Below are 19067 nucleotides of genomic sequence, written 5' to 3'. Positions count from 1 at the left end.
CAGGGGAAGTTCAATGTTGATAGCTTATTTGAAGATTTCTTTTGGTTACTTCTTCCAGACCTTTAGGTCACGTGGAAAATTCTAAAGAAAATTCTCTTATATAAATTCAAAAAATTTAAGCATTATGTGAAAAATAAGTGTAATCTATGGAATATGTATCCTCCATGAATAAACACAGTTAAATTTATAGGAGCCATGCATCCATTATTTTGTCACAATATAAAGTTAATTCTCCCCCCCACCCTCCCACATCTCCTGGATTAAGAAAAATGATATTATCCACGGTAGCATTTCTTGTTCTTTCTTTAGGTGAAAAAAAAAAATTAGTAATCCTGCACCAGTACCAGCAAAACTTACATCCTGAGGTACACACAAAGATTGTCTATAATTGGAAAACAGAAAGGTAAAATAAACTGTTAATGATATAGTTATATATCCAACTGAAGATTAAGAGGAGAAAAATCATTCTATGTCATATTGTGAGCCCAAGAGAACTTCTATACCTAAATATCTTGTTAAACTAATAATAAGTTCCATTCAGTTCAAAAAATATTTCAGTGCTATGAGCAGTTTTCAGTTACTGAACTGTGTCCATAGGTACAACATTCATAGCATTCCTCCTTGGCAGGTTATTTACCCTCCTGTTACCAACTTTGATATGTGTTAAAAGTAAATGATTCACCATCACTGATTTCCACTGTCAGATCTACGAGTCACCTAGCTCTGACTTGAATGGAAATGAGGATACAAAGTGAAAATGGTCTGAAAGAATGGCAGCCTCTCTTGAAGGGCAGATGAAGGTTCAGTGACCTCTGGGCACTCTGGTCCATTGTGGTGAATCACTGCTTTGGGGAAGCAAAAGACCTTGTGGCTCATAAAACCTGATGATATTAACAAGAGGAAAGGAATTCACACTTAGACGTCAGGGTCACTGCTAGAAATACAACTTTAAAAATTCAAGGGTAGGGAAAAACACTATATTTAAAAATGAATTACTAATATTCTTTTCTTTTAAAAGTATTGGGAAAGCCCATATCATACAGATGTTCATTACTTATTCAATGTACACCACTGAGAGATAAATAGAACTGTTAGAATACAAAAATGCCAAGGGTAATTCAACGACTGCAGTGCAAGTGTGGCATAACTGATTTGTCATGACATACAATTTTCTAAAAGCTATTTTGTTAGAAGGCAATAAATGAGTGCATAAATGATTTATACTCTTCTGAACTATGGTTATTATTCAGTACTTTATTTTTAAAAATATATACACCCTATACTATTATGTTTATTCTCTAGAGTATAATAAAAACGTAATTGAATTTGCTGAAAAATAGACTTGATTCTAAATGTAGCATACGGCACACACAGCTACTCCCTTATTTTATCCCTTGTGAAGATCAATGGTCACTTGAGGTGATTCTGCTCTATGTTCATTTTAATATATGGGTAAAAAAATATTTTTAATTTAAAAATTATACCCTTATATTCCATGTCATTGTTTTTAATGATAACATATGAGTTTTTACCTAAATAACTTATGAATGCAAAATACAATATTTTAATCACTGTTTTATTTCTAAGCATGATTTCCTATTGACTAGGCAGGGCAAGAAATTAACTACAGATGGTTTAGCAAATAAAAATGAAGCAATCTCGGAGCTGGCCTGGTGGCACAGGGGTAAGTTTGCACACTCCACTTTGGCGGTCCGGGGTTCGCAGGTTCGGATCTAGGCACGGACCTACACACCACTCATCAGGTGTTTCATACACAAAATAGAGGAAGATTGGCACAGATGTTAGCTCAGGGACAATCTTCCTCACAAAAAAAATAAACAAAATAAGTAAATAAAATAAAACAGTCTATAACAAAAGCATCAGAGTTCAGTGATTTGTTTTGCTTTGATGGAGCCTAAATGCCATTATGAATAAAGGTTACCTTTTTAAAAATATTTAAAATTTGCTTTTAATATAATCATCTCTGGAATTTACATAAATGACTTGTTAATCTATTTATGCTAAGATTATTTTTATTTATAAGTTCCTTTGGGTTAGAAACTGTGTCATGCAATATATAAATGTATAATATATAAATTACATAAATACATAATTACACTAGTTAAATACAGTTATTTTATATTTATATACAATAGCAATTATACACTCTCTACAGTATGGTTAAGTCATAGATATGCTATCTTTTAAAATATATATATATATATAGTACGGGCAAAGAAATATTAAAAATAAGAGGTTTACTTCTCTCTGTTGAAAATAAGAGAAAAGATTCCCCTCCCTTCCTTTTTCTTAAAGCATTTACCTTAGAAACTTGTAATTATAAGGACTTTTTTGTCTCTTTGAAATGTATGCCTTGGAAGACTAGACAGGCCTTTTGTCAGCATTCTCAGCCAGGACTGCCTTTCTCAGGAAACTGGGAGCCATCTCTTCAAAATGCAAACAAGGGAGATAGCTCTCCCATCCCCAAGTCCCAGTGGGAGAGTAGCAGCACAACTTCAGTGGATGTTTTGTTCCAATTTGCAAAACTACCTCCTGTCATAAAGATAGGAGAAGTTTGTTTCTCCTCAGGAAAAGGCCAATTAGCTAAGATAGGTGTTCTTTAACAATGGTAAGTTAGGATGAAATCCTCTATTTGAAGACTAATTATTCTTTATCTCGAAAACATGTACGTAATGGGTTATACCTACTAGGCTACATAAAGGGGAGCGATTCCTTTCTGTCTTTGCAATCTGAGCGGATTGCCTGTGGTGTGCCTTGCATTCTGGTTTAATGCTTGTTGAATAATAAAAGTGTTTTCTTTCCCTTCTATCTTTGTAGGGAGGATTTCTGGGATGGGAGATTTTTGTTTTTAATTGTAATTCCCCAACAACATGCTATCTTTTGAATTTAAGTTATTTATGCCTATTGTTATGATGATTAAAAAGTAACTATATTCTCAAATAAAACATGAGGGAAAAAATCATAGGAACATTTCACTTGGTTTAGTTTCTTTGACAATTTAATATAACTGTACTTTAAATTTTAAAAAAGGAAATACTATGTATCATTCTACAATAGAAATATTTACTGTGGTTTACATATTTGTAACCCACATGAGGTGAATTATTAGAACCTTTGATCAAAAGGAATCAAATAAGTGATCTGACACTAGGGCCCACAAATACACACGAAGACACAGTCCTTGCTATCACAGAACATGTATTAGTGGGAAAACTCTTAGTTGTCCTTCTGTGTTTGGTAACACTAACTTTTGGAGTAGGTGATGAAGACTAATCTGGCAGCGCAACTCTCTATGGAGTCCCCAGCCTCCCAAGTAAATGAGAAGGAGACTAAAATGACAAACATTACATAAAAATAATTTATTTTTAAGGTTCCGTTTTCAGCAGCTCAAGTAATCCATGGCTTTATACTACCATTTTATTTTAATATCTTAATTTCAAATTTTTTATTTCTGTGCTTATCTACCAAAGGAGAATGCTTAACTCTAAGTACATTAATGAAAAACCAGGCCATCAACATTGGCAAAATCTAAAAAATCTTTTAATAGCAATTCTATGAACTTTATCTATTTGAAGGCAGTGCCTATATTTTCTAGTCTTATTAAAACTACTAATCTGATAAGGGCAATCGTGTTAAATTTGAGGAGGGAGGGTCTAATCAATTTTTTTCAGGAAAGTTAATGATAATTAAAATAGAAAATTATCTAAGAGTAGGAAACACTAAAACTAGACTAAATAAAGTTCATGTAAATAAAACATGAAATCAGCTTGTTTTAAACAATTAGCAATATTTACCTTGCAGCATTTTGTTCTATCTTTTCATCAATGTCACTGAAGATCTGTTTAAACTCCAAGTCTTCAGGAAAGGAATTTAACAAACAATGTAGATCAAACGAATTTTGAGAATATTCATCTCCCCAATCCATTCTGAGAAACAAGAATAAAAAACATGTCAGTTCCCCCAAAATGAAGAAAAGAAAAATACCTCAGGTTGTAATATTGATAATTCCCATTCATAGGCAAAATGAAATATAGCAGTAGGAGAACTAGGTAATATTAAGCTAGGTACAGTATTTGGTTATTTAAATTTCATGATGTGTGACCTAATTTTCACACTTCTCTGTGGTTTGAAAGCTGAATAAAACAGCACCCAGTAGAGAAGAAGTAAGCATCCTGCTGCTTCTCACTGTAACCCAGAGTGGCAGGAAATCACAAAGCCTCAAAAACCACTGTGACAAGGAGGGTTGCAGCAAGAATTCACACCTTCCCTCCAGTCTTGTCAACATACTGATGTGGAAATAGGAAAAGCCTTTTTAAAGTCTCATCACCCCCCCCCCCCGCCCCCGCACCCCGGCCCGATGCATACATGAAGAAGGCAAAATTTTCCTTGAGTTCCTCTAGGCTCCTGACAACTGAAGTGTTGATAACTCACTAAAACTTAAATATGCACTTTTTCTAGAGGTTTATCCATTTTCCCACTAACAAAGCTTCAATCGTTCATTCCATAGGTATTTACTGAATGTTTGACATGTACAGGCACTGCTGTAGGAGTAAAAATAAATAAATCCAAAATACTTGAAAAACTGTCTAAAGTATTTTGTAGAGACCACAACATTAATGGACTTCTTCATCTTGAATTATTCAGATGTGCTAATTTATCATCCTATACTGAAACAACCAAAGATTTCTCATAGGTCCTATCCAAAACTTGAAAGACATAGTCTTGGGATAAAGCTTTTATTTTTCTTCAGAGATTTTATTTTAAAAGGAAAACACACAACTAAAACATTTTAACATAAAACTATACAGCATAACAAAGTTTGTCATTTGTAAACTCAAATTAATTCCAAACCAGAATAAACATGGATGGGCCCTTTTAAAATACCAAAATCCGCATAAATTTGGACTCTCCTCTTTCAAACTATCTTGCAATAAAAGGTATAATTTCTCATTTGAAAACTAAACTTTACCTATAACGTGCTGTAATAAAGATTAATTTGAAATCAGGCTAAAGAAAACAAAAACTATAAGCTAAACAGTAGAAAACTCTATGTCCATCAGAAGTTATACTTCTTTAGGACACCAAAACCTCAATATTTTCATATAATCTAAGAGTGTGACATCTTCATATTTCCCTAGCAGCTCAACTAGTTATAGCTATTATCAGAATAGCCATTTCTAAATCCAATGGAAAACATTACTGATAATGAATTCAGTTTATGTATTTCCATACTTTTGAATCATTTTGGTAGTGCAACTCTTCAAATGATGAGTCATTCAAAAATTGTTGCAAGAAAATAAAATTTGACTTTTGTAATGAAAAGATTTGATTGGCTGAGCATTCTTTTAGAGAACCCAAACTTAGTAAATTTGTTTGTAGCCAACCTCTCTGTAATAAACAAGTTATATACTACTACTATGTTTAGAGTTGTCCAGTTTGTCAATACTACAAAGCAGCATTAATTCAGACACCACAAATTCAAAACTTAAAAATTAGGTATAGAAATCAGCTTAAATATAACAGCAAAAAGACAATAACAGATTTGTTGCATATCTCTTGTTGTATATCTACTATGTAGAAGGTTCTTTACATACCTTATCGTCCTCAATTCTCATAATAACTCTACAAAATATCTATTATCCTCACTTACAGAGGAGGAAACTTGGGCCCAAAGAGATTAACTAACATGTCCATGTTACACAGCCAACCAGTGTTAGAGATAGGGTTTGAACCCAGATTTATTTGGTTCCAAACTTGAGGGTGCTGGTCTCTTGAGAAATGCATCACTTACGGCATACAAAACATTGTTTTGTGGAAACAGTATTAACCGAAATGTTAAAATGATTATCCCTGGATATTTAGACTATGGTCGAATTTTATTTTTTTTCTTTCTAATTAGTGTTTTCCTATGTTTTTGTAATAAGTTCTTCTTTTATATATAATCAGAAAAAGATATTTAAAAGAGAAACTACCCCTGCTCTTAGGGGGCTTATGATCTTTTATTTTACATTTTCTGTCTTCATTTAAAACATCTTCTAACCTTAATACTTCTCTGTTGCCAATTCATGTTTCTAATTTCTTTCAAAATCTAACTCAAAACTTACATAATTTCTAAATATCTTTGACTATGACCATTTCACCAAACTTTTTGCATTATTTTATGGTATTCGTGCCTGCAAATGTTATTAAAAGAAAATCTGTTGTTTTGTATTATTTTGATATTGAATGTGTGTGTTGTGTCATTCATTGAAAATCAGTTCTAGAGTAAAATAATAATGGACTGAAACATGTTGGGGTTAGTGACCATGATTTTGAAGGATTCCCAGTCTACATGGTTGTGTGATATTCTCTAACCTCAGTATAGAAGCTAATCAATAAACAGAAAGAATGCATTAAAGAAATGTCATTTGATAACAATGATAGGGTACCAGAATGACGATGGTTCAGAGTTTTCATGTGACCTGCATAGATCTGTGACATTTCCATATCTATGATGATAAAGTGATGAAGGACAAGAGAAATAAGGGTCACCTTTGTAGGTAAAGACGCAGCAAGTTTAAGATGCTGTGTGACAGCATAAGAGAAAACTTAATGGGAAAATAGAACTAACAGGATAAGAAAATTAACTGGAGTGAATAGGGATGCACAGGACCAACATGAGAAACAAATAAAGGAGGGAGAGTAAACTGCGGTAGGTGATGCTAAAGTTTGAATTAAGAAGTTTTCTCATTAGAATGGCAGTGATCCCTGCAGGACTGTGGTAAGAAAGAAGCATGCACTAAATGCGCATGAGCACAGGCAGCAATCCTCCCATTTCCTTACATGCACTCCTCAGGCCCAGAGTGTATCTGACACTGTGTTGGGCATCATAAAGGAGCAGAGACAGTAAAAAGAATAAGACCACAAGGAAGGGAGCCAGTAGAAAGGTCACTGCTATTCTTTAAGTAAAAGACAACTATGACCTCAACAACAGAAAAGTAAATTACTGAGGGACTAATGTACTTTGGCAATTACTTCAGTGGTATTTCAGAAAAAGTAGAACCACCTTTAAAAAATTTAGGGGGAAAAAGGAAGAGGCTGTGAAGCTGTGGGTCAAGATACAACTTTACATTCTGTTTACGTTTCTGTACTTCCAACTATTAAATTGTCATCAAGGAGATAATAATAACTTGACGTACTGAATAAAGTCTCTCATCCTAATCTATGATCAATCAAAAATGGAAGCTGTAACTTTTTTTTTGAAATTGCTATTCCATAATACTGTTTTTAAATGTTCATTCTTTTGTAATGTTTCTGATCAATTTTTGTATAAGATTAAAAAAATAGTGCTCAATATTTCAAACAAGTATTAAAAGCCAACCTATTATTAATTATTGCCTTTTAAAAATGAGTTATGTTTGAAGAATTACATCTCAGCCAAACATCTGTAGATCAAGTTTAGGCCCTAGGCAAATTATAAAAGTTGAGTTATAAATTCCTAAGAACACTGACTATAATAAAACATGAACATATTATAAGCACTGTCAGAAAACAATACAACAAAATGATAAAAAAAAATCATACCTTATGTGATCAAAAGAAAGCCCACAAAAGTAATTTTGGAATCTCACTTGTCCTTTAACATATTTTAAAATGATACCTTTCTATCCTAGGATCTTTTTTTCTTTATTTAAACATATATAATGGTTAGAGTCCTTATTTAATCTTTTTTCTGTTTTGTCAGTAATAAAAATCCAGAGTATCATTCTTCTTATGAGCAACCAATACATGCTTAAAAAGGAGTGAAAGAAGATAGAAAAACCAATCATTGGGAAAAAGTCTGTGCTGAACTTTAGTTAGTAAAGGGGAAACATTCGGACTGAGTGATTTTTCTTCTCTGGAAAAGCCCAGTGAAGAGGGTCATATGCCTTCTTAGATCCACAGACAGACCATGGAATTAATGTGTCCACCAGCTCTGGCTTGTCTGAAATCCTACCGTTCAACACCACTGTCTAACCCAAACACTGTTAATGAGCATGGTAAGGAAGTGGGGTATTTTGATTAACTAAAAATAATTATATGCTCCACATATAACTGAACTAGTTTCAAAATGTTTCACTGTGGGGCCGGCCCCCTGGCCGAGTGGTTAAGTTCATGCGCTCTACTTTGGCGGCCCAGGGTTTCACCAGTTTGGATCCTGGGTACGGACATGGCACCACTCATCAAGCCATGCTGAAGCAGTGTCCCAAATAGCACAACTAGAATATACAACTATGTACTGGGGGGCTTTAGAGAGAAGAAAAAGGAAAACAAAAAACAAAAAAAGAAGACTGCAACAGATGTTAGCTCAGGTGCCAATCTTTAAAAGAAAAAAAAAGATTCACTGTAATAAAATACATTTAACTCTAAACACCATTGACCCAAGAACCAAAAGATTTGAGCCTTGATCCTGGTCTGCTAATGTTTATGTGACACTGAGTAAGTCACTCAGTCTCTCAAAAGGAGTGGAGCTCACATTCATTTATAAAATGAGGTGAACGGATTTTCAGGCTCTGATGTTTCTTCTAGCAGAATCTATAGCTTAGCAAGAAATAAAATGTAAAAAGAGGAAATATGAGGCAGCAAGATGATGTTCCACCCTCAAACCTCTAGCTCCCTAAAATATTCTGAGAAGCAGCTGGCCCATGTTTCTCGGCTCCTCTGACTTGGCACACTCTTCACTCAAGAAAAGATGTCTGAGATCAAATGACTTTGCATATCATGCCTCCACAAGGAAAAGGGTGACATGGGAATCACACCTTCATAGCCATCATGTATCCTTGATCGATTATTCTTTATATTATTTGTATTATTCTTTGTATTGCTGGTTTGGTTTGACTTGCTGTTTTGATAAAAAAAGCAAAGTGAAAAGAAACTTTGACCAGGTTGTTATTCTTAAACCTGGACCAGCCTTTTCTTCAGGCCTGGCTCATTTATACTCTTCCATCCATATCTAGTCAGAAAGTAGTCTTCCTCTATCATTCACAAAGTCCTGCCAACGTTATATAATTCAAAATTTAACTTTTACTAAATCTTGAAAATTTTATGTAGTTCAGTGAACTCATTCATTGAGACATGGATTAAAGATACAATGGCTAAAAAGTAATAATATTAATGATAACAGCTAACTCTTATGTAGTATTTATATGGGCCATGCACTGTTCTAAGTACTTTATATATATATGAAATCATTTAATTCTTACCATAATCCTGCATGATAGGTACTATTATAATCTCCATATTAAAGATGTAGAAAGCGAGGCACAGAGAGGTTCATACTTGCCCAAGATCAAGTACATAGGAAGTAGCAAAGCTGGGATTCTGACTGCTTCAAAGGCTGTCCTCAATCACATAGCCAGAAACTGCCTGTCTGTAGAGATTTGTACTTAAAAAAAAATTGTTTTACCTCTTATACATGTTGACTTGTTTACTGCCATATATATTTAACAGCTTTCCTTAGAACCATTATAAATTTCCTTCATTATGAAACCTACATAATTTCCAAAAAGAATTTTGTTTTACTGGGAGTTGAAATTTTAATGTTTTAGCGTCCCCCAAAGACTGAGAGACAACCAAATGGATATCAATTTGTTAGTAGTCATTTAAAATACTTTATACATTAAAGTCTCATATTAGGAAATAAAGGACTTGTTATTTATTTAATTTATTTTCTCAACTCTCAGTTATATATTAAGTTTTCCCCCATAGACTGCTATACTTTCTACTAATAATTGTGGAAGTTCTGATTACAATAATTATATGGACTAGAATCTCAATACACATACAGTAAATACTCATATTAAAATACTACAGCTATTAAAATCCCTTTCGATAAAATATAAAATACTTCATTGTAACTCCTCTATTAGTAATTTATATATGTGTATGTATGAAGTAGAAATTGACAAGACCAGTCAGAACACACTATTGTAGCTTGACAAGCAAACAGAATTAATTGTCATATGCTTTACTCACCAAATCTGACGTTGCTTTCTTTCCTTTTCAGTGCACTTCTCTTTCTAGAAAATATTTTCATTTTAATAACTCTTTATAATCTTCAATATGCAATCCTAGTCATCTCTTGCTTTAACACAACAGTGAAATCAAGATAACTGAAAATGAATTTTAATTGCAGCATTCTTTTATAACTTGGCACTCACATTTCAAATGATTTAAAAATCATAAAATTATATATTTTGAGACTAGAGCTAAATAATGTCACAAATCATGGGGTTATGATTAACTAATGAATTTTTAAGTACAGTAAAATCCTATTAATTAATCCTATTAATAGAAATAGTACATCTGCATTAATAGAAAGTTTAAGTTATGGAGCACTTTTTAAAAGGCAGCTGTATTACGTAGCAACTGGGAATAATAATAAACATAGCTTATGAGATGTCAATTACATTTTTAAGGAACTATTTTAATAACTAGATAAGAATGATTTGAACTTAGCGTGCACTTTGTATCTAAATGGGTGCTTCTAAAAGATTTAGGGTTCTTAAAGTATGTTCCAAGAGTTTAAGAATTTCTCCTAAAATGTTGTTAATAGTATTAATTAGCTAGTCATATTAATGTGATACTGTTCTCCTAAATTTTGATAATATTGTTAATTAACCTAACGTTAATTTGATGACTAAATCTATCCATTGAAATAGCCTTTTATGACTTTCAGGGCTTTGCTCCATCAATCATCACTAACTAGTCCTACATCATCAATATTCCCCTTAACTGACTATAAACATGTTCAAGTTTCTTGCTTTTTAAAAATCAACAAAACCCCTTCCTAGGAATCCCTCCCTTTCATAGCCCAGCATCTCAAAATAGCAGTCCGTATTTCCCAACATTACTCATCTCTCATTCACTTCTCAACCCAGAGCAATCTGGTTTCTGCCTCTATCCTCAAACTGAAACTGACAAAATATTTTTCAGTTCCTATCATACTCAATCTCGGTATTATGTGGTACTGATAGCTGCTCCTTCCTTCAAATTGTCTCCTCTCTTGTAAATCTTCCTAAGTATTATGGCTTTCTAGTTCTCTTCTTGTCTCTCACACCATTTGTTCACGGGCTCCTGGTAGGAGTCCCCACTTCGGGCGGCTGGCCAGCTATAATATTTCATTTTTATCTGATATATGGTATACAGATGTACAATAGTGGTCCACTTCTATGCTAGAGGACCCAGCTTTTCTAGTCATAACTAATTGATCCAGGGTTAGACATCTGACCTAAGCTGAACGGTGCATACTGAATGAACTCTGAAATTTGGAATGAAGGCAGGGACAGGGAACCAGTGGTGGTAAACCAATCTAGTTAATTCTAGCCTCCCAAGAGAAGGTGCATGAATTTTTTTTGGCTGAGGCCTCTATAATTGTCCAGTTCCTGCCCTTCTCTGACTAATTGCTCATACAGTTTTATTTTGGTTCTATGAGATACACACAATAAATTCTCTCCCTGCTGCACTGCCCAACAGCCACTTTTTGGTTTTTTGCTTAAATTATCCAGAGTAGTTTCTATTAAACTAATAAACATCTTGATTGGCTCCTCTCTCATCTCTGCCATGAAACACTGATATTCACCACAGGCTTCTCTCTAGACCTGCTTCTCATTTTAAACACTCTCCCTGAGCATTCTTCATTCAAAGCTACTGCTTCTCCTTGGGCAATTTTATCATAGTAGATTTATTTTGCTTTTTTTCCTAAAGTATTTTAATATTTAAAAATTTTTACTTTAATTCATTGGATTTTCTCTTCCTCAGACCTCAAAAAAATCTCTTCTTATGAGCTCTCATTTTGTAGTCTTCCCAAATTTCCTTATTCCCCTTGCCTGACTTGGGAAGGGGAATAGGGAAATTTTTCTTCTCCTTCTGTTCCTATCCATTTCATGCTGGAGTTCTTGATTCTCTTATTCTACATGCTTTTCTCGAGTAACCTCATTCACCTGTTATGTCAATGCTGAAAATTCAAAGTCTGTATCTCTAACCCTAGTTCCTCTTCTAAAACCCCCTTCCATATTTCCAAGCATTTACTAGAAAATGCCACTTTGCTGATTCAAAGGTCCCTTAACTCAAAATGTCCAAAATTTAATTCAAAATCTTTTCCTTAAATTGGCTTCTCTTCCTACCTTATAGGGTCACCACCTATCTAACCTCCCTCTCCCTTGCCCTAGTATCTTAAATCAGGTGTCAGCAAACTGTGGCACAGTCTGTTTTTTCTATGGACTGTGAGCTAGGAATGGTTTTCACATTTCTAATAAGTTGTAAAAATAAAAAGCAAACAAAAAATATGCTACAGTGGTCATATGCGGTCCACAAATCCTAAAATATTTACTACCTGGCCCTTAACAGCAAAAGTTTGCTGAGCCCTATCTTAAACAATCACCAAATTCTTCGACTCTTTCTCTCCTTAATATCTTAAATAGTCACCAAATGCTCTCAAATTTGACTTCTCCTTTTTTCTGCTACCAGTGTCCCAAATCTGATGTTATTTCTTGCTGGAAAAAAAAAAAAGGAAAAACTTCCTATTTGGCCTCCGAGACTCACACTCTGTGGTAAAATAAGAAACACATATTTGGTTTTTGTCCCCTGTCCCCCCAACCCCTTCCTTACTTTATCCTATACATCTCTTCCATTTGGCCATTTCTGAGTTGTATCTTTTCTAATAAAGCTGTAATCAGAAGTACTGAGCTTTCCTGAGTTCTTTGAGTCATTCTAAGGAACCACTGAACTTGAGGGGTGGTTGTGGGAACCCCCAAATTTGTAGTCAACCAGGCAGAAGTGGGATTCCCCTGCAGACTCCATTTGCAGCTCACGTCTGAAGTGGGGCAGTCTCATGGGACTGAGCCTTTAACTTGTAGGGTCTGCGCTAACCCCAGGTGGTGTTAGAACTGAACTGAACTGAATTGTAGGACACCTACTTCGTGTCTACTTTGCATACAGGCATTAGACTTCTCATTTTACAAACCAAATTAGATCATTTCACTACCCTGTTTAAATACCACTGAAGGTTTTCCACAACGCATAGGACAACTCCAGGTTCTTTATCCTGTTTTATACGTATAGTTCCTCATATTTAATTATATTTTTCTAATATAAATGTCTTTGACATCTTGGAATAGTCCTCTAGCTATAATTCCCCCTACTAAGGACGTTTTCATTAGAAAATCATATTTATGGAAGGCATTTACTTCATCAATGTAGGTAATACTATTTATAGGCAACATATAACTATAATAACAATTTGTGTATTATCTTTAAATAGAAAAAAGTTATCCACAATTGTGGCTTAAACCATTTTGAAATGCCTTTCAACAACTTAAACCATTTTTAAAAATATTGTGAAAAGGTAAGAAAATATACTTGTGGTGAAAAATCAGGATTTAACATTTAAGTTATCGCATAAAATTTAAAAGTGATACCTTAAAACTCTTTCTAGTTTCCATCTACAAAAAAAAGAAATTAGACAAAAATGATCTTTAAGGACGCTTCTAGTTTTAAAATTCTATTTTAATCATGTGATCTATTTCTTTAATATTTAATCTTCTGTTATATTGCCTTTGCAGTATACGTTTTAAATCTATAGTTCAATAGAAGGATAATTTGTTGTTGGTTATGAACAAATTCATATGAAGTGACCTGAAAGTCTATTTAAAAAGCAATCAGTGAAAGTAAATATTGGATATCTTCATGTTAAATCCAAAAATCCATCACTATACCTGCTTTTGACTTTATTTGCTACTTAACATATCTCAACAGTGAATCTATCATATCAACATAGTCATCATGATCCAAGCTGCAAATAATAGAGAGTGTCAGTGTCAATTTTGCTTTCTCACACTTGCTTCCCTTCACTTCATCTGATTTTAATAATCCCTGTCAAACCACAAACAGTCCAAATTACCTTCATGACACAGAAGCTTTCAAGGAGCAGACAGAATCTCAACTTTCATTTAGCAACTACAAAAGAAAGCTGTCCAGCTGGACAAATATTATTTCCACACTTGACAATCTCTACAGTTGAGCACGCATTTTAATTTTAACTAAACCTGCCAGGAGTTTGATATGAGCTTCTTGTTTTGTATAGATTGACTCACAGGATTATCAGGGCAATGACTGTAATTGTAATGAAAGAACCCTGCATTTTTCTGCTAAAAGATGAATCATACACCAAAGCTGAGGGATCAAAACGAACATACAGGAGATAATGCGGAAGCACAGATTGTAGGGGGAAAACTACTTAAAATAGGTGATTTAATTACTAAATAAAATCTAAAGATACAGACTACATTCTATGAAAAGCAATAGCTAGTAAGTAAAAATAAAATGCACAAAAGTTAAAATTTTACCCACAGATATCATTGAGAAACAGGTTCTAAGAATGAAATCTAAAGAGATTTTTTTTAATTGTTTTAGATTGACTCAACTTCAAAGTCAAATTTCCAGAACAGTACTAAGTGCCAAATGATAATAAAACTGATGTTCTTGACAAGATATTAAAAAGTCCACTCTGTACTCATCAATGTGCCCTTGTACACACAATGTGAAACTTCAAAGAAGTCAGAGTGAAAATGGATAATGAAAATAAGTTTGTAGAGGCGTATTAGAATACAAGTTAGCTGGCAAAACTACAGTAAGGACTATTATATCTTTGAAGTTTAATTTATTAAACTTGAATCTAAAAGTTTCAAATGGTAAAATATTTCTGGGAACATTTCCTGTCTAAGCTAGGCCTGAATTCCTCCTACAGTTATCAGAATCTTGCAATTGCTCCTGTTCTAGCTACCCAACTCCATACCAGATAACTTCCTTGGATGTCCCACAGAAGCCTCAAACTCAATATGCCCCCAAACAATTTTAATATCTCCCCTCTGAAATTTCTTCCTTTTCTTGAGGTCCCTATGATAGTTAATAGCACCTCTATCAACCTAGGCACTCATGTTAGAAATGTGGGAGTCATCTCTCATATTCCAACATTCTGTCGCCAATCCCACAGCCAAATGATTAGTCTTCCCTCTCATCTTTCATATCCATCCATCTCCTCATGTTGCTCCTGTGTAGTTTCAAACTCCACCATCTGGATTAGTGCCACAGTTTCCTAAAGAGTCTCCCGATTTTTGCATCATCTCCTTGTAACTCATTCTCTATCCTACCACCAGAATGATCTTTGTAAAAGAGAGAGGAGAATCAGTGTTTATCTTACAGCAAAATTTTAACTCTAAGTGACTGAAAAGTCATACTCAAGAGAAAAAGAGAAAAATAAGAGGAAGGAGTTGTAGAGGAAAATGGGGTGTTCATTTTAGGAACAACAAATTTGAAATACAAGAATTATAGTCATGTATAAACACAAAGCAATCATTAGGAAAAAGGGAAGTGGAATTTGAAAAGGAGGGGATGAAATATATATACATAAAAGAACTATACAATTTATCATCCAAGCCAGAACATTTATTTAGAGTAAAAAGTGTACTGAAAAGAATTAAAACTATATAACTTTCAAATGTATATTTACTAACCAATTAAGTGGTTCTATTTTATTTGTGGATCTATATAATAATCATATTCAAAATTGTTTTCAAAAATAAAATTCTTTCAAAAAACTCTTATATCTGTGCTCATTAGTGTAAAAAATATAAAATTTGAACATTAAAAATATATACAGATGATTCATTATACATATTCATATATTTTCACCAATTTCTTAGTTGTACCTGTCTCTCACAGATATCTTTCTGAAGAAAGTATTTTTTTAAATGCGATTGAATTATTTTTATATTTTTCCTAGTTACATTTTATGGTTAGTAAATTTCAAATGTTGATGCTTTCCACTAACTCTTCTATATACTCAGGTGCTAAGCTACCTGGTAAATTTATTAAGTTCAGAGCAAATTTTGCTAGTGGTAAATATTGCCTATTTTAATTTTTAATAATGAAATACATAAATATTTTAGGTAAATATTTCCAAAGGTACTACTATTTTGGCATCCATTCAAAGGGCTTTCTTTTTCTTTTGGAGGAAGATTAGCCCTGAGCTAACAGCTACCGCCAATCCTCTTCTATTTGCTGAGGAAGACTGGCCCTGAAGCTAACATCCATGACATCCATGACCATCTTCCTCTTCTTTATACGTGGGGTGCCTGCCAGAGCATAGCTTGAGGAGCAGTGCATAAGTCTGTGCCTGGAATCTGAACTGGCAAACCACGGGCTGCCAAAGCAGAGTGCAGGAACTTAACTGCTACACCACGGGGCCAGCCCCACAAAGTGCTTTTTTTGATCAAAATTTTAAAGAGATAAAACTCATCAAATAAATATTTATGATTATTTTTAATGTTTTGCTTAATTAAGATACTGCAAATTTGCAGGCTTTCCCAGTTTAACTTCATTCTGGAACAGATTATAAATTTATTTAATTAAAAAATGAACTCCATCAAGATACTTTCCCCATAAGTCTAGGTATTTCAAAAAACAATTATGAAATTTCACAATTAAATCTTGTCCATCATTTGCACTCTCACTGTTTAATTTGTTTGGTTTCTTCTTTGATTTCATGGGGATATAGGTCAAGGTCTTCCTATTTGCAAGTTTTGTTTTCAATAATTGCAGTTCTCTAAAAAGTTCACATAAACTGAAATTTTTTGCCTTCCATTTGTTGAACACTTTGATTAAAGATTTCTAATAGATTTTGAAGAAACTGCAACCAAAATTTAGAGGGTATCTTTACAAAAGTATTTAATACTATGGTAGGACACTAAAGTTGATTTACAAACTAATTCTTCAGTCTCAAAATTTCTAAAATCCAGAAAGTATACACTGCCATGCTTATTTTTGTTTTATTCAATGTTAGTCTAATCACAGACATTTATAGGGTGGTTATTTTCTGTATGGATAAACATATTTGTACTTTTTCACAACTACATCTTCTATTTATTTATTTATTATTGAGTTCATAATAGTTTACGTCAATGTGAGATTTCAGTTGTACATTGTTTCTTGACTGTCACCACATAAGTGCTCCCCTTCACCCCACGTGCCCACCCCCGACTCCCCTTCCCTTGGTACCAACTGAACTGTTTTCTTTATCCATGTATTTGTTTATATTCCACAAACGAGTGAAATCATCTGGTGGTTGTCTTTCTTAGACTGGCTTATTTCGCTTAGCATAATTCCCTCTAGGTCCTTCCATGTTATTGCAAATGGGATGAATTTGTCTTTTTTTCTGGCTGAGTAGTATTCCATTGTGTGTGTGTGTGTGTGTGTGTGTGTGTGTGTGTGTGTGTGTATACACACAATATCTTCTCTATCTAATCATCAGTCGATGGGTACTTGGATTGCTTCCATGTCTTGGCTATTGGGAACAGTGCTGCAATGAACATAGGGGTGCATATGTTACTTTGGATTGTTGACTTCAAATTATTTGGGTAGATACCCAGTAGTGGGATAGCTGGGTCATATGATAGTTCTATTTTTAGTTTTTTGAGTAATCTCCATATTGTTTTCCATACTCGTTGCACCAGTTTGCATTCCCACCAGCAGTGTATGAGGCTTCCCTTCTCTCCACACCTTCTCAAATATTTGTTATTTTTAGTCTTAGTGATTACAGCCATTTTTACAGGCATAAGGTGGTATCTTAGTGTAGTTTTGATTTGCATTTCCCTGATGATTAGTGATGCTGAACATCTTTTCATGTGTTTATTGGTCATCTGTATATCTTCTTTTGAAAAATGTTCATTTCCTCTGCCCATTTTTTGATTAGGTTGTTTGTTTTTTTATTGTTCAGTTGTGTGAGTTCCTTATATATTATGCAGATTAACCCCTTGTCAGATATATGATTTGCAAATATTTTCTCCCAATTGTTGGATTGTCTCTTTGTTTTGATTCTAGTTTCTTTTGCCTTGCAGAAGCTCTTTACTCTGATGAATTCCCACTCGTTTATTTTTTCTTTTGTTTCCGTTGTCTGAGAGGACATGGTATTTGAAAAGATCTTTTTTAGTTTGATGTCAAAGAGTGTACTACCGATATTATCTTCCAGGGGTTTTATAGTTTCAGGACATATCTTAAGTCTTTGATCCATTTTGAGTTTATTTTTGCGTATGGCGTGAGATAGTGGTCTACATTCATGCTTTTGCATGTGGCTGTCCAGTTTTCCCAACACCGTTTATTGAAGAGACTATCTTTTCTCCATTGTATGTTCTTGGCACCTTTGTCGAAGATTAGCTGTCGGTAGATGTGTGGCTTTATTTCTGGGCTTTCAGTTCTGTTCCATTGATCTGTGTGGCTGTTTTTGTACCAGTACCATGACGTTTTGATCACCATGACTTTGTAGTACATTTTGAAGTCAGGGATGTGATACCTCCAGCTTTGTTCTTTTTTCTCAGGATTGCCTTACAGTTTGGGGCTTTTGGTTGCCCCATATGAATTTTGGGAATCTTTGCTCTATTTCTGTGAAGAATGTCATTGGGATTCTGGTTGGGATTGTATTGAATCTGTAGATTGCTTTGGGTAGTTTGGACCTTTTAACTATGTTTATTCTTCCAATCCATGAGCAAGGAATTTCTTTCCATCTCTTTATCTCATTATCAACTTCTTTCAGTGACGTCTTATAGTTTTCATTGTATAAGTCCTTCACTTCCTTGGTTAAATTTATTCCTAGGTACTTTATTCTTTTAGTTGCGATTGCAAATGGAATTGTATTCTTGAGTTCTCTTTCTGTAAGTTCGTTATTGGAGTACATAAAAGGAAGCGATTTTTGTAACTTGATTCTGTACCCTGCAACTTTACTGTAGTTGTTAATTATTTCTATTAATTTTCTGATGCATTTTGGGGGGTTTTCTATGTATAAGATCATGTTGTCTGCAAACAGTGAGAGTTTTACTTCTTCCTTCCCTATTTGGATTCCTTGTATTCCTTTCTCTTGCCTAATTGCTCTGGCCAAAACCTCCAGTACTATGTTGAATAAGAGTGGTGATAGCGAGCATCCTTGTCTTGTTCCTGTTTTCAGGGGGATGGTACTCAGTTTTTGCCCATTGAGTATG

At 34.0% G+C, this 19067-nt stretch overlaps 1 protein-coding gene across 6 annotated transcripts in view; it reads right to left on the bottom strand.

Moving 5' to 3' along the window:
- The window catches only part of KIAA0825 (KIAA0825 ortholog), a 372960-nt gene that overhangs the window by 320248 nt on the left and 33645 nt on the right, over positions 1–19067 (bottom strand). For 4 of the 6 annotated variants that reach the window (XM_046668255.1, XM_046668258.1, XM_046668257.1 and 1 more), the window contains exon 3: positions 3816–3947. In XM_046668255.1, the coding sequence (XP_046524211.1) occupies positions 3816–3946 (131 nt within the window). In that variant the 5' untranslated portion in view covers position 3947. Of the gene's footprint in view, positions 1–3815; positions 3948–10014; positions 10059–19067 lie in introns of those variants that run through there. The other 2 variants (XM_046668256.1, XM_046668260.1) reach the window with 2 other exon arrangements.

The sequence above is a fragment of the Equus quagga genome, chromosome 7 (assembly GCF_021613505.1).
Source record: "Equus quagga isolate Etosha38 chromosome 7, UCLA_HA_Equagga_1.0, whole genome shotgun sequence".
In the NCBI taxonomy this organism is placed as follows: domain Eukaryota; kingdom Metazoa; phylum Chordata; class Mammalia; order Perissodactyla; family Equidae; genus Equus; species Equus quagga.
Note: the sequence above shows the minus strand (reverse complement) of the source record. Positions and strands in the feature narration are given on the sequence as shown.